Source organism: Phyllobates terribilis, unplaced genomic scaffold, assembly GCF_046119375.1.
Source record: "Phyllobates terribilis strain yellow unplaced genomic scaffold, ASM4611937v1 Scaffold_1__5_contigs__length_1240528914, whole genome shotgun sequence".
NCBI classification, from domain to species: domain Eukaryota; kingdom Metazoa; phylum Chordata; class Amphibia; order Anura; family Dendrobatidae; genus Phyllobates; species Phyllobates terribilis.
This window is the reverse complement of record NW_027362761.1, coordinates 1,014,083,029-1,014,098,635: the sequence shown is the minus strand read 5'-3', so window position 1 is coordinate 1,014,098,635 and position 15,607 is coordinate 1,014,083,029. Positions and strand designations below refer to the sequence as shown.

Below are 15,607 nucleotides of genomic sequence, written 5' to 3'. Positions count from 1 at the left end.
AGTGTTCAGAATTGTAAAATTTGAGTAAACCAAAATTTAATTATTATTAAAAAATTGGAAATTTCAGAGTCATTTATGAAGGAAGCAAGAAGTGCCAACAATTATGGACTCAGATACACCTTGTATTAGATGAAAAGGAGGGCCTCATACAGCTTCTGTTTAAAGGTATGCACTAAGTGCAAATTCTGTCAAAAATGACAATCAGGGTCATCCATACACCCTTGAAAGCATGAATTGGAGTGCCTCATAAAAAAATTAAGAAAGTGTAGTTGTTCTACTTCCACAATCATAAAGGCTTTGCACGCAGTGCAAAGCCAGGCAAAATTTATAAGGAGGGTCATCAATAGAATCTAGAAGGCAACAACTAGCAGGCCTCATTCAAATTTTGAACATTAAAAACACTTTATGTGCTGCTGTCATCTGCTCCTGTCTATTATGATCCCCCGGCGGCACTAATAACCCACTCAGACAAGATACTAGCAGCAAGGTAGCACAACACCTGCAAGGCATAGAGGGACAGCTCATGCTAGGTGTCCAGCTTTGAGACCCAATAGCAGAAGGTCTCAGAGGAATTAGGGAGTACACTGGTTTTGTCAGTCAGGTCTTGCTTGACCATCTTTAAAAACTTTTCCCTCCTTGTCAAAAATACCCAGTGATAAGGACATGGACACTGGGAGGGTGTCATGAAATTGGCCTAGGCTTTTAACAGTGTACCCCTGCCTCTGCTGTACTTGGTGTGTATCTCCCTCGCCTCTCAACCTTGGTTGGGCAAGGAAGCTTGCCTTCTGCCACTAGCATTGTCTGATGGGAATTTTTTCAACATATTTTCTACAATGGCCTTCTGGTATAGCACCATTTTAGAAGACCTATCCGCCTCAGGAAAAAGAGATGCAAAGTTCTCCTTGTAGCATGGGTCTAGCAGTGTGAACAACCAGTACTCTTATTTTGGCCAAGATGAATGTAACGCGAGGGTCACGGGAAAGGCAGAGGTACATAAAGTCTGCCATATGTGCCAAGGTCCATACAGGCAACACTTCCCTGTCTCCACCATGATGAATACTTTCCATCTCCTCCTAATTCAACTTATCAGTAAATCCATGTAGGAGAGATGAGACGAAGCTTGTGTGGGTTGTAGCCTCTTTTGCCAGCTCCTGTTCCTCCTCCTCTTCGTCAGCCTCCACCTCCTCACTGTTACCCAATCTGCGCTGAGCAAATGAGATGAGGCTGGGCTGGGTAGTATATCCCTGTCACATGTCTTCCTTCGTCTACACCTGGTCCGCATGCAAAGCTTCATGTTTAATAGTCAGCAGCGACTGTTGAAGTAGGCACAGAAGATTGTTGCGCTGATACCCACTCACCATCTTTGTGGAGTCCTCAAACTCTTGGAGAACCGCACATATGTCAGACATCCATGCCCACACTTCAGTTATGTGAGGAGGCTGATCATAAAACTGATGAGCGTATCGGAGCTGGTATTCCACAACTTGCCTCTGCTGCTCACAAAGCCTTGCCAGCATGTGCAGTGTGGTCATGTCACACACCAGTCGGTGAGCTGGCACTTCATGCGCTGCTGTAGCACTGCCAGAGTTGTGGCAGCTGTAGCTAATTTGCGGAAATGGTTGCTGATGCAGCATACCTTGACCAGAAGCTCTGGCAAATCTGGGTAGGTTTTCAGAAACCGCTGAACTACCAAGCTGAGCACGTGGGCCAAGCATGGTATGTGTGTGAGATTGCCAAGCTTCACAGCCGCCACCAGGTTACACCCATTATAAAATATGACCACGCATGGTTGTAGGTTCAGTGACGAGAGCCACAGATCTGTCTGGTCTGATATTCCTTTCAATAACTCTGCCACGGTGTGCGTTTTTTCACATATACAAATTATCTTCAACAGATCCTGTTGCTGCTTAGCAGAGGCAGTGCTGCAGAGCTTCCAGCTGATGTGGACAACATGCTCTGAGATAGCACATCGGAGATGGAGGATGAGGAGGAAAAGGAGGGGGTGCAGTAACTGGTGTAGCAGGTGGAGGAAACCCTGATAGAAATAGGGCCAGCAATCCTCGGCGTCGGTAGCACATGTGCCGTGCCAGGGTGGGACAATGTTCACCCAGTGTGCAGTCAGGGAAATATAGGGTCTCTGGCCACAAGCACTTGTCCACGTGTCAGTCGCTAAGTGGATAGTCCCAGTAACCGCGTTGGTAAGGGCATGGATGATGTTCCTGGACACATGCCGGTACAAGGTGGGGACGCCAAAACGGGAGGAACAGTGGCAGCTGGGGACCGGGGACCAAGGGATCAAATTTGTACACCTGTGGCAGGACATTTTTTGTTTTTTAATAAAAAAAAATCTTGATGGTAATAGTCAATTTTTGGAAAACCAAATTTCTACACTTGTGGCAGGTCAATTTTGGTTTTTATTTCATACCAATGAAATTCCACACAAACCAAGTTCTACAGTATATATGACAAAAGTCACTGTTGGAACAACCAAATTTCTACACCTGTAGCAGACCTATTTTGTTTTTTATTTCAAATCAATGAAATTTCACACAAACCAAGTTCTAGAGTATATATAACAACTAACCCACCTTTTTTTCTCAATATTTTTTTTTTTTAACTCTACAGTTTGGAAGAAATAAAACATCTTTTACTACGAAGATTAAGTAAAAGAAAACTGTATGCCAAAATATCTTTGTTGTAAAAAATAATAATAATAAAAAAAAATCTTGATGGTAACAGTCAAATTTGGAACAACCAAATTTTGTACACCTGTAGCAAACCAATTTTGTTTTTTATTTAACTCTAACGAAATTTCATACAAAGCAGGTTCTACAGTATATAAATGACAGTCAATTTTTGGAACAAAAGTATTTTGTGAACTGTAGCAGGTCAAGCGGTTTTTATAAATTTTAACTCATCGTAAATTTACACAAAGCACATTAAACTGTATGGATGACTAATTGAATCCAGAAAATAAAATGTAAAGTTTTTTTGGCATTTTAGATAGCACTGTAATGTAACAATAACTGTGTTAAACTGTATGAATGACTAATTGAATGCAGAATTTTTTTTTCAATGGAAATATTTGGAAAGTGTAGTTGATGTACTCCTACACCTATTAACGCTTTGCAGACATTATAAAGGAGGGTAATACAGTAATCCTCTTCAGGTGTCCGCTTCTTCTTCTTCCTCGGGGGACTGGGGTGACTGTCTCCACCTGCTTCCTGGAGCCCAATTTCCAGGTATCTGTGCTGTAAGTGATCCGGCTTCGAGTAGTGCGGGAGCCCCCGACATGTAGAAACAGACGACGGCCCCCCCTCTGTCACCTGCACCATCGCCTGCTCCCTCATAGGAGTTGGTGAACCCCAAGGAAATTATGATCTCTCGGGGATGGTAGCCCCGCTCAAGGAGCCTCACACAGGACAATTCTTAAGAAGGGTTCATCCTGCTCCCTTTCTTCTAGGATTACACCCAGAGCATACCAGCAATGTTGACCCTCCATTTTGAGAAATGTCACATTGGTTTGAGCCCTCGGCTCTTGTAGTCTTCGAGGCAAGTGTTTCATCTCTACTGCCCGCTGGTTGAACAAGATGTGATGATGGGTCCCAAAATCTTCAATGGACCCCCATCTTCACTGCCGGTCATATGTAACGACCTCCCCTCGAGATGCCAACTGTTTGTACTTTGCCGCTAGCGGGCTCGCTAGCATTCCTCCAGCCCTGGCCCTGGCTTACATAGTTCTTTCTATCGACCAACCTAGGCCCTGCAGTCCACTCACTAGTTGCTGGTTCCGGGCTATCTCATCTGCAGTCTGCAAGAACCCAACCGGTGAAAACTGTGGCCTGGGTGGTTCTAGGAAAGCTGCCGGTTCCAAACCACAGGCTACTACCACCTCGGCTATTGGGCCAGCTTGGTCTGGCTCCAATATACCTCCAGTAGCTCCCTAGGGAGTCTTGTGGGATTCTTCCATCTTTGGTTGTCATTAAGAGAAAACACAGTAGTTTGACAATAAATGGCTTCACCCAACCAATAACCATGAGTGGAGAAAAAGTTGTTTTGTTATCATTCATATTCTCTGAAACAAGGCCAAGAAAGGATAAATTCTGCAGGGGTATGTAAACGTTTGAGCACAACTCTAGATGAGTAACTGAATCTAGAAAAAATTGTGAAAACTTTTTTGGAGGGTTATATACCACAAAAATGTACCCCAGAGGACGTAATACTCTATGGATGAGTAAGTGAATCCAGAAATATCCTTGAAAACTTTATTGGAGTGTTATATACCACTGAAATGTAACAGAAAGCACATAATATTCTATGGATGACTAAATAAATTCAGAAATATTTTTCAATGCTTTTTTGTAGTTTTAAATACCACCATAATGTGGTGCCTGGGTTGTAAGTGACCCGGAGCCCCTAAAATATAGAAATGGGCGACAGCCCCCTAAGTCACCTGCATCATTGCCTGCTCCCACATAGGAGGTGGGGAACCCCAAGAACAATATCATCTTCCTGGGGTGGTAGCATTCCTGTCTTAAGCAGCTCTGGGGAGCCTCTCCCTGTCCCGTTCATTCCTCAAGAAGGGTTCATCCTGCTCCCTTCCTTATCGGATCACACCCACCACATACCAGAGATGTTGTCCCTTCATTTTGAGGAACGTGACCATGGTTCCAGCCATCAGCCACCAGCTCTTGCAGCCTTCAACGCAAGTGTTCCATCTCTACTGCCCTCTGGTTGAACGAGACGTGATGACGGTCCCAAACTCTTCGATGGACCCCCTTATCTGGTGCCGGTCGTGTGTAACGACCTCCCTCCGGGATGCCAAATGTCAGTATCTTGCGGCGAGTGGGCCCGATAGCATTTCTCCAGCCCTGGCACTGGCTCGCCTCCTTGTCTCTTCCGACCAGCCTAGGCCCCATAGTCCTCTCACCAGTTCCTGGATCTTGGCTCTCTTGTCCACAATCCGCAAGAACCCAAGAGGTGAAGGCTGCTGCCTGGGTTCGGGCCTTGGCGGTTCCGGGAAAGTTTCCAGTTCCGGACCACAGGCTCCTGCCACCTCCACTGTTGCGCCAGCTTCCTATGGCTTCGACATTCCTTGGGTCCCTACCCCGGGAGTCCAACGTGATTCTGCCACCCTTGTTGCCCACTAAGCATGTTACACTCTATGGATGACTAATTGAATCCAGAAGATTTTTGGAGTGTTATATACCACAGAAATGTACTCCAGAAAATGAAATACTCTATGGATGAGTAAGTGAATATAGAAAAAATTTCAACGCTTTTTTGGAGTGTTTTATGCCACAGAAATGTACCCCAGATCACAGAAATACTCTATGGATGAGTAACCGAATCCAGAAATATGTTTCGGCACTTTTTTTGAGTGTTATATAACACCAAAATGTACCAAAAATCATATAATATGGATCACAATATAGTCAATTTTGTTTTCTCAAAAAAAAAGAATGTGGTCAACAGCTATATATTTAGCAACGGACTGCAAAGCCCTAATTCCTGCCTAGAGACTGTATTCAGCCACTCTCCCTGCTCCTGCAACTCTCTCTTTCTCCTCAAACATAATGCAGAATGTATCTGATACAAATAGCAAAGCATAAAATTAGCCCTTAGAAGGACTGTTAGTATGGTGGTTCAGCTTCAGCACCAGTATCAACACTATAGCACTCAGATTCATTAAACTGTGCACATACACACCTGGACAATCACTCTCTCCCTCCATTAACAACTGTCATAGAGCTGTGGAATTGCGTCAGTTTGTCAAGCCTGGCACCGCCTGTCCTTTTCTTACCCCTGATGATGTCATACGGCCAGCCAATCACAGTAATGCCACTACCAAGATGGCTATGTCATTACAGTGACTCGCAGGCAATCCTTGCATGCCTAATGGCTGTGTAACAGGCGCCAAACAAGTGGGGCGGGGATTCAAGTTTAAAATCGAGCACCGGCTAATGCTCACAGAGTTATGAGCTTGTGCAAGCATCCAGATACTTGAGTGGTATCTGGGTATCACTGAGCATGTTTGCTCATGCCTAGAAATTACAATAAGTTCTACTAAAGTGTACAGCTGGCTAAATTGTGTATAAAAAGTTTAAATGGCATAAATGAGAGACATTACACATGTAAGACACCAAGCACATAGTTGATTCCACTATAAATATACCTATGCTCTTATTGAACTTTGGTACAAGACAACCAAAGTAAACTGTTTTGGGACCTTGTTATGTAACTATTAGAGACAGTATATAATGCCCTTTATTTGTTTGGTACAACCCTCCTAATATACTTCTACCACTTTGGAATAACTTGCAAACTTTTACCCTAAAGTACCAAGAAACGAGCACAACCATAGACCACCAACATTAGCGACATTACTCCGCTCCATATCTTTACATCACCAGGGTAGTTTTAACATTTTTTTTCTATTTTCTGTTGCCCATACCTTGGTGCGTCTTAGCCTGAAAAATATGGTACTCTGACAGCATACATAAGGACAAGGGAAAAAATTCAGGTATTGTATGTCCTCCTCCTCTTTTATAAAGTATACATATCCCTGTATGTGGAGTTGCATAAAAGGATAGGTGGCACTATACCACAACCACTTCTGAGATAGTCATCAAGGAAGTAATTATTATCATTCTTGAAACATTATAAAGTGTGGTCTTAGTGCTAATGGCACCACCAAGTACATCCAATACAGCAAAAACATGTCCAACCAGCCCCATACACCAACATCCTTGTATGTAAACCTATATCTTGGTAGAAATATGTTCAGGGTATTTTATATCCTTTTCCAAATATCCATAGTTAGTATATTGTATGTGTGCTGATGGCTGCTGAAAACATACTTACTCTTATGTAACTCATCCTGAACAGCATCTCAACAAATTTTCTTGCTTTTGCTTCTACTGATGCATGGTGATAACCAATTCCTTTTTGTGAAAAATATATAAGCTTAGCACTTCTTGAATATCTTATTCTGTAATACATTTGACGTAATGTCTGTAAGAGATATAGAAGTATTATAGATTGTGTGAAACCTGCAGACTAAAAGTTAAAGAATTATTGTTTGTTATTGATGACATATACAGAATTATACGATACGTAAACTAAAGGCAGACTATCAGAAAAATGATATTAAATAAGACAATATGCTCAGGTCAGTCTTGATGAGAGGGCGTGCTGGAGTCAGACGCTTCTGAGAAATGAAGAGGAGCATGAATCTTCATCAATCTGGAGTATCTAACGAGTGGCGTGCCTCTCCGTGCACTACGCAAGAAATCTCACTCCAGTAAAGTACTGGAGAGAGATTTCTGACATAGGTAACGCTACTTACTGCTCATCATGAAGTAGACGAGCGGAGGTGTCCAGCCAACACAATGCACCCGTACTGCCCCAGCTCTGCCCATTTTGTCAGAGCTTGGAAAAACAGGCATGAAAGCACAAAAAGTCACAAAATTTAGGAGCAACTCTGAGTTTCTCATGAAAGGCATGAAAGTTTTCATGAATCGGGCCATATAACTTTGCTATCACTGAAGATGCAGTCTGAACTATATGTTTACTCATTTTACATTGTAATGGTTGCTTAACTAGTTAATTATGTTCCCCTTTTGGGCCTTTAGGACACATTTTTTCCCTCTTTTTTTATTGTCACATATCATAAGCCATATTTTTATTTTTTCATCAAAGTAGCTGTATGATGGCTTGTTTTTTTCAACATGAGTTGTATTTGTCACTGGCAGCATTTTGGGACATATAACTTATTAACTAACTTTTATTCCCGTTTTTGTGTTGTGTTATAAGCTGACTTTTTTTGCATAGAATTTATTAAAATTGTGCACATGGTTCATGAATTTTGCACAAAGTCAAAAATTCTCGTTTTCTCTGTCTTTCTTTACCCATTTTTAAGTCCATTTAATGCGAAAAGTTACACATTTTGCAAAAAGTCACAAAAATTGTGCAAAAATTTCTGATGTGCATGAAATCACCCCAGTGGGGGACTTGAATACATTTGCCGCAAATTTTGAGACTTTTCTAAAAGTTGCAAATAATTAATTAGTTGTTAACAGCTGTAGCGGAGCAGAGCATAATTGGCTCCCTGCTCTGTTGCTTACTCTGACAGGACACACGCCACGCATGGGATGTCAGGCGGTGCAATGACATCCCGACAATGAGCCACCTGAGCTGTCCCACTGCTAGACAAGGTAGAAGAGGAGATAAAGGCTGTAGTAAATAAGGAACCAGAATTAGGTGAGTATAAGTTTCTTTATTATTATTATAGGGTCCCGTAGCCGGTGGAGGGCTGTGGTGGCATCATATGGGAGAATCTATTGTCGAGGTCATCATACTGTGTATACAGGGCATCATATTGTGTAGTGGTCTATAAGAAATCACACACTGTGTGGAGGGCTTTAGTTGCCATCATATTATGTATACAAGGGGTATCATACTGCAAATAGAGGGCTCTGGATTGGGGCATAATACTGTGAATAATGGAGTATGGGTCAACAAACTGTGTACAGGTGGCTATAGAGCATCATACTGTCTATAGGGGGACTATGGGGCATTACTCTGGGTACAGCAGGCTGTTCTATGGGACCATCATATTTCAAATAAGTTGCTATGGGACATGATGCTGTGTACAGGAGACTGTGGGGACATAATACTGTGTATAGAGAGCTGTGTGCAATCATACTGAGAATAGAGGGCTATGGGGCATCATGTTGTATATAGGGGCAATGGGGCATCATACAGTGAACAGGGGAGCTGTGGGGCATCATAGTGTGTGTGGCCTATGGGGTATCATACTGTGTATAGGGGAGCTACGGGACACAATACTGTGTGGAGGACTATGGGGCATCATTCCGTGTAGAGGAGGGTTATGGGCATCATACTGTATTTAGGGGATATTGGACATCATAGAGTATACAGGGGAGTTTTGGGGCATCATTCTATGTTAAGGGGGGACTATGGAGCATCATACTTTGTATAGTGGGGTTATTGGCGATTATATTGTGTATAGGAAGCTGTGGGTTATCATACTGTGTATGGGGGATGTGGGAGCATCATACTATATACAGGGGGCTGTGGAAGTATCATACTGTGTATGGCGGAATGAAATGTGGGGCCAACATACTGTGTATAGGCGGCTTTGGGCCATCATACTGTGATAGGGGGCTTTGGGGCATCATATTGTCCATAGGGGTCTATGGGGCATTATGTTGTATAGAGGGATGATGCATGGATATCTGTAGGGCATCATATTGTGTACTAGGTGGGCTATGGGTGAAATCATATTAAGTATAGAGGGCTATGGTGACCATTATACCGTGTGTGGGCTCATCATACTATGTATGGGCGACTGTAAGGGCATCATACTGTGTATGGGTGGCTGTGGGGCCATCTAACAAAATGGGGATTTGTGAGGGCCATCATACTGTGTTTAGGAGGAATGTAGTGGTCACCATACTGCATATAGGTGTCTGCGGGGCATCATTAAAAGTAGGTACAAAGGGTGATCATTATCATTATAGGGAAGAACACGGGTATTATTATTATACAAAAGCACGGGAGGTCATTTTTATTATTATTATAAGTAGGAACACGGTCATTATCATAATAAGAAATCACAGGGGAGATTATCATTAAAGAGGGTAGAGTATAATAATGTCAAAAAAGGTACATGCGGGATTATTGTAAGGCAGCACAGCAATATAATAATACTATATGGTGTTATGTAACTATAAGGAGGCACAGAGGACTATTATTACTGTGAGGAAGTACAAAGGAAGCAATATTACTAAATAGGAGCATAGAATGAGCACTTTGTGGGCACAAAATGAGGCTACTATTACTGCGCAAAGCACAGAGGGGGAATAATTTCTGTCTAGGGCACTGGTTATTGCACTATATGGTTTATGAGGAGGTAGGGGAATGTGAGGAGTGTGCTGGAAAAGCAGAAATCCAATGATGTCTGTGAGTTACATTTTGCAGGGATGAGGTAGGAATGGAAGAAGTGGTCATGGCAGTCTAAGGCGAATGGAAAAGAAAAGGGAAACTGAATGACTACGATCATTGAGAACATAACATCTGTACAGAATACACATATATGGACTACAGAGCTCACTGGTGTACAACTGTTATCTAACATTACACGGTTACTGTATTGCAGTAATACCAGTCCTAGTACAGAGGTTTGATCAATGATTAGAATGGTGGTATTATCACAAATGTATACGTTTGTCATCAGAGATGAAGTGACTGATGTGCGGGACTCCGGTCCAGTGTATAGGTCAGTTGTACCTGGAGCTAGATGGGAGGCCTGTGAAACTCTTAACTACAGGTATCCCCAGTGCAGCTTTAGATCAGGCAGAGCTGGTGGGATATCATCTGTATGACATGACGCACAGATGATGTCATGACAGCCTGACAATTCAAATTCTGTGCTTGGGACACTGGAAGGTAAAAGATTCACAGGCATTTTGTCTAGCCACCAGGTACCACTGACCTTGTCACTGGAACGGGGTCCTACAAATCGATCAACTCATATCTAATGGTAATATTTGAATATGGACTGGTGGAATTATTTAGTTAACATTTTTTGATCAAAACGTGAAAAGCCATTCAACCATGCCCTCTACAATGTATAGTACTAGTGATGAGCGAGCACTAAAATGCTCGGGTACTTGTTGCTCGGGTCGAGCAAATTGGAATGCTTGAGTGCTCGATCTGAGCAACGAGCTCAATGTACAGTACAGACCAAAAATTTGGACACACCTCATTTAAAGATTTTTCTGTATTTTCATGACTTTGAAAATTGTACATTCATACTGAAGGCATCAAAACTATGAATTAACACATGTGGAATTATATACTTAACAAAAAAGTGTGAAACAACTGAAAATATGTCTTATATTCTAGGTTCTTCAAAGTAGCCACCTTCTGCTTCGATGACTGTGCCCTGTCAGGTTTAATAAGTGGGATTTCTTGCCTTATAAATGGGGTTGGGACCATCAGTTGTGTTGTGCAGAAGTCTGGTGGATACACAGCTGATAGTCCTACTGAATAGACTGTTAGAATTTGTATTATGGCAAGAAAAAAGCAGCTAAGTAAAGAAAAACGAGTGGCCATCATTACTTTAATAAACGAAGGTCAGTCAGTCCGAAAAATTGGGCAAACTTTGAAAGTGTAATACCTAAACTTGGAAAAAATTCCAAATACCACTTGCAAGGATAAAATACCAATTCTTTATTAACAACAAATAGAAGTTAAAAAATTGTGAGCAGATAATCACAGAGAATCATGATTAAAATCATTTTCAAGAGGAAAAGGATGAGACAAAAAATCAGGCACACAGGGACAGAGCTAAATGTTGATTTTTAAATTATACTAGATGGTGACAGTAAGGACCTCCCATACTAATAAATAGAAACTAGCCATATTGAACAAATTCATGACTTAGTAAGTCGCCAGAAATGCCCATGAGTCAGATTACATGTGGTACACAAATAGTTTGGGCTAGTCAGGAGATTTAAAAGTGCTGACATTATTACAGACACCAAATATAATCATTGTGCTTACCCATCAGAAGTATAGCTGAGTACTGTCCCGTGCTGCCAATGACGCCCCAAACTTTGAAAGTGTCCCCAAGTGCAGTTGCAAAAACCATCAAGCACTACAAAGAAACTAGCTCACATGAGGACCGCCCCAGGAAAGGAACACCAAGAGTCACCACTGCTTCTGAGGATAAGTTTATCCGAGTCACCAGCCTCAGAAATCGCAGGTTAACAGCAGCTCAGATTAGAGACCAGGTCAATGCCACACAGAGTTCTAGCAGCAGACACATCTCTACAACAACTGTTAAGAGGAGACTTTGTGTAGCAGGCCTTCATGGTAAAATAGCTGCTAGGAAACCACTGCTAAGGACAGGCAACAAGCAGAAGAGACTTGTTTGGGCTAAAGAACACAAGGAATGGACATTAGACCGGTGTAAATCTGTGCTTTGGTCTGATGAGTCCAAGTTTGAGATCTTTGGTTCCAACCACCGTGTCTTTGTGCGACGCAGAAAAGGTGAACGGATGGACTCTACATGCCTGGTTCCCACAGTGAAGCATGGAGGAGGGGGTGTGATGGTGCTTTGCTGGTCAAACTGTTGGGGATTTATTCAAAATTGAAGGCATACTGAACCAGCATGGCTACCACAGCATCTTGCAGCGGCATGCTATTCCATCCAGTTTGCGTTTAGTTGGACCATCATTTATTTTTCAACAGGACAATGACCCCAAACACACCTCCAGGCTGTGTAAGGGCTATTTGACCAAGAAGGAGAGTGATGGGGTGCTATGCCACATGACCTGGCCTCCACAGTCACCAGACCTGAACCCAATCGAGATGGTTTGGGGTGAGCTGGACCGCAGAGTGAAGGCAAAAGGGCCAACAAGTGCTAAGCATCTCTAGGAACTCCTTCAAGATTGTTGGAAGACCATTTCCGGAGACTACCTCTTGAAGCTCATCAAGAGAATGCCCAGAGTGTGTAAAGCAGTCATCAAAGCAAAAGGTGGCTACTTTGAAGAACCTAGAATATAAGACATATTTTCAGTTGTTTCACACTTTTTTGTTAAGTATATAATTCCACATGTGTTAATTCATAGTTTTGATGCCTTCAGTATGAATGTACAATTTTCATAGTCATGAAAATACAGAAAAATATTTAAATGAGAAGGTGTGTCCAAACTTTTGGTCTGTACTGTAAGTCTATGGGAAACTCGAGAATTTTTCTGGTGCTCCCCACCCTCCCCCAGGCGGTTTGCAGAGGGTCTAAAAATTTCCCAAATCAATGGGAACAGTGCTGAAATGACATGGGAACAGCATGGGAAAGACCCGTGGAAGCACCTCTGACTCCCAGGTCACTGCTGTCAACAATGTTGTCAGAGTATTACGTCACTTTTACAGACTCACAATAAAACATAAAAAACGAAATCAAAATGTATTTTCCTGGGAAAAATGTTAAAGAACATCATGTCTTGTATATAATGGAAAATACATATATACAAAAACAAAAATGCTCCTCCACACCTTGGGCTATGTTCACAAGTAGTGTTTTTGATGCACTTTTACACTTTTGCATTGCTTTCACCGGTAAATGTCATTTTAACATTTTACTACCTTATCTTGCCATGTGATGCGTGAGACATCAACAGACACATTCTGTTTCATTTATGAAGGAGGGACTCTGAAAGTCACAAAGTCTATTTTTATAGGGCCATCAGGTCGGCTCTTACTATTCTTAAAGGCCCAGCAGTCGGCCCTCACTATTTTTAGAGGGCTATCAGCCAGCTATGCTTTGTTATCTCCATTATAAAAGAGTGGGTCTCCTACACTGTTATTGCGTATGCAGTGACTGCAAGGGCTGCCAAAAATTTGGATGCACCCCAATACCCCTTTGAAGAGACATAGAGGGACCTCAGTAAAAAAATGTTCCCATTATAAAGGAGTGGGTCTCCTATAGTACTAATGCCCATGCAGTGAATGCAAGGGCTGCTAAAAATTTGGGAAAAACCCCAATAACAATTTAAAGACACATAGAGATGGGCTTCAGTAACGACATGTTCCTAGAAAGGAGCAGTTCTGCTATCCAGTTATAGGGTATGCAGTGAGTACAATGGTTGCCAAAATTTGGGAAAAACAACAATAACAATTTAAAGACACATAGAGGTGGGCCTCAGCTACGACATGTTCCTACAAAGGAGCGGTTCTGCTATCCAGTTATAGGGTATGCAGTGAGGACAGCGATTGCTAAAATGTAAGAAAAACCCAAATAACAATTTAAAGACACATAGAGGTGGGCCTCAGTAATGACATGTTCCCAGAAAGGAGCGGTTCTGCTATCCAGTTATAGGGTATGCAGTGAGTACAACGGCTGCCAAAATTTAGGAAAAACCCCAATAACAATTTAAAGACACATAGAGGTGGGCCCCAGTAACGACATGTTCCCATTAGAAAGGAACGGGTCTGATATCCAGTTATAGGGTATGCAGTGAGTACAACAGCTGCCAAAATTTAGGAAAAACCCCAATAACAATTTAAAGACATATAGAGGTGGGCCGCAGTAACGACATGTTCCCATTAGAAAGGAGAGGGTCTGCTATCCAGTTATAGCGCATGCATTGAGTAAAACTGCTGCCAAAATTTGGGAAAAACCCCAATAACAAATTAATGACACACATAGGTGGGCCTCAGTAATGGCATGTTACTAGAAAGGAGCAGTTCTGCTATCCTGTTATAGGGTATGCAGTGAGTTCAACGGTTGCCAAAATTTAGGAAAAACCCCCATACCAATTTAAAGACACATAGAGGTGGGTCTCAGTAATGACATGTTCCCATTAGAGAGGAGCGGTTCTGCTATCCAGTTATATGGTATGAAGTGAGTACAACAGCTTCCAAAATTTGGGAAAACTCCAATAACAGTTTAAAGACACATAGAGGTGGGCCTCAGTAACAACATGTTCTTATTACAAAGCAGATGGCCTGTTATCCAGTTATAGGGTATGCAGTAAGTGCAACAGCTGCCAAAATTTAGGAAAAATCCCAATAACAATTTAAAGAGACATAGAGGTGGGCCTCGGTAACGACATGTTCCCATTAGAAAAGAGTGGGTCACCCATACTGTACTTGCGTATGCAGTGACTGCAACGGCTGCCAAAAATTTGGAGGCATTCCAATGCCTCTTGCAAAAGACCTAGATGAGGGCCTCCTGAAATTTTTTTTCCCATTATTAGGAAGTGGTTCTCCCATACTGTTTGCCTATGCAGTGAATGCAACAGCTGCCAAAAATTGAGAGGCACTCCAATGCCCCTTGCAAGAGACGTAGAGGAGGGCCTCCTGAAAAAAATGTTCCCATTATTAGGAAGTGGTTCTCCCATACTGTTTGCCTATGTAGTGAATGCAACAGCTGCCAAAAATTTGGAGGCACTCCAATGCCCCCTTGCAAGAGACGTAGATATGGCGATATGGTACATATGGTGGTGATACGGTGGTGGAGGATGAGGAGAAGGAGGAGGACAAGAACAAATAGAAAAGATCAGGAAGCATATACCCATGTCTGGGTGTGAAAACAGAGGTGCATGGGAAAAGAGTTAGACCTCCCAAAACCACTGTATTTGAGTTTATTTTATGCTGCTATCATTTGGTAGTGTTGAGAAGTCTGGCGCAATCCAGCCCTTGTACATTTTTATAAGAGTCAGCCTGTCAGCATTTTCAGTTGACAGGCAGATGCGCCTATCGGTTATAATTCCACCAGCGACACTAAAAACCCACTCTGACAAAACGCTAGCAGCAAGGCAGGCCAGGACCTCCAAGGCACAGAGAGCCAGTTCATGCCACGTGTCCAGCTTGGATACCCAATAATTATACGGCACAGAGGAATCACGGAGGACGTTGGTACGGTAGGCAAGGTACTTCCTCAGCATCTTCCGAAACTTTTTCCTCCTTGTGAGAGTACCCCTCGCATCAGGGCCTGTGCGATGGGAGGGTCTGAGAAAACAGTCCCAGAACTTTGACAGTGTTCCCTTATCTCTGCTGGAATGGATTTGTGTCT

The 15,607-nt window shown here is 42.4% G+C and overlaps 1 protein-coding gene across 4 annotated transcripts in view; it reads right to left on the bottom strand.

The window, feature by feature from the left end:
* LOC141157210 (probable ATP-dependent RNA helicase DDX60) overlaps window positions 1–15,607 on the bottom strand; it is a 1,123,923-nt gene that overhangs the window by 235,078 nt on the left and 873,238 nt on the right. For all 4 annotated transcript variants that reach the window (XM_073644228.1, XM_073644203.1, XM_073644220.1 and 1 more), the window contains one exon: window positions 6,865–7,014. In XM_073644228.1, coding sequence (XP_073500329.1) covers window positions 6,865–7,014 — 150 coding nt within the window. The remainder of the gene's footprint in view (window positions 1–6,864; window positions 7,015–15,607) is intronic.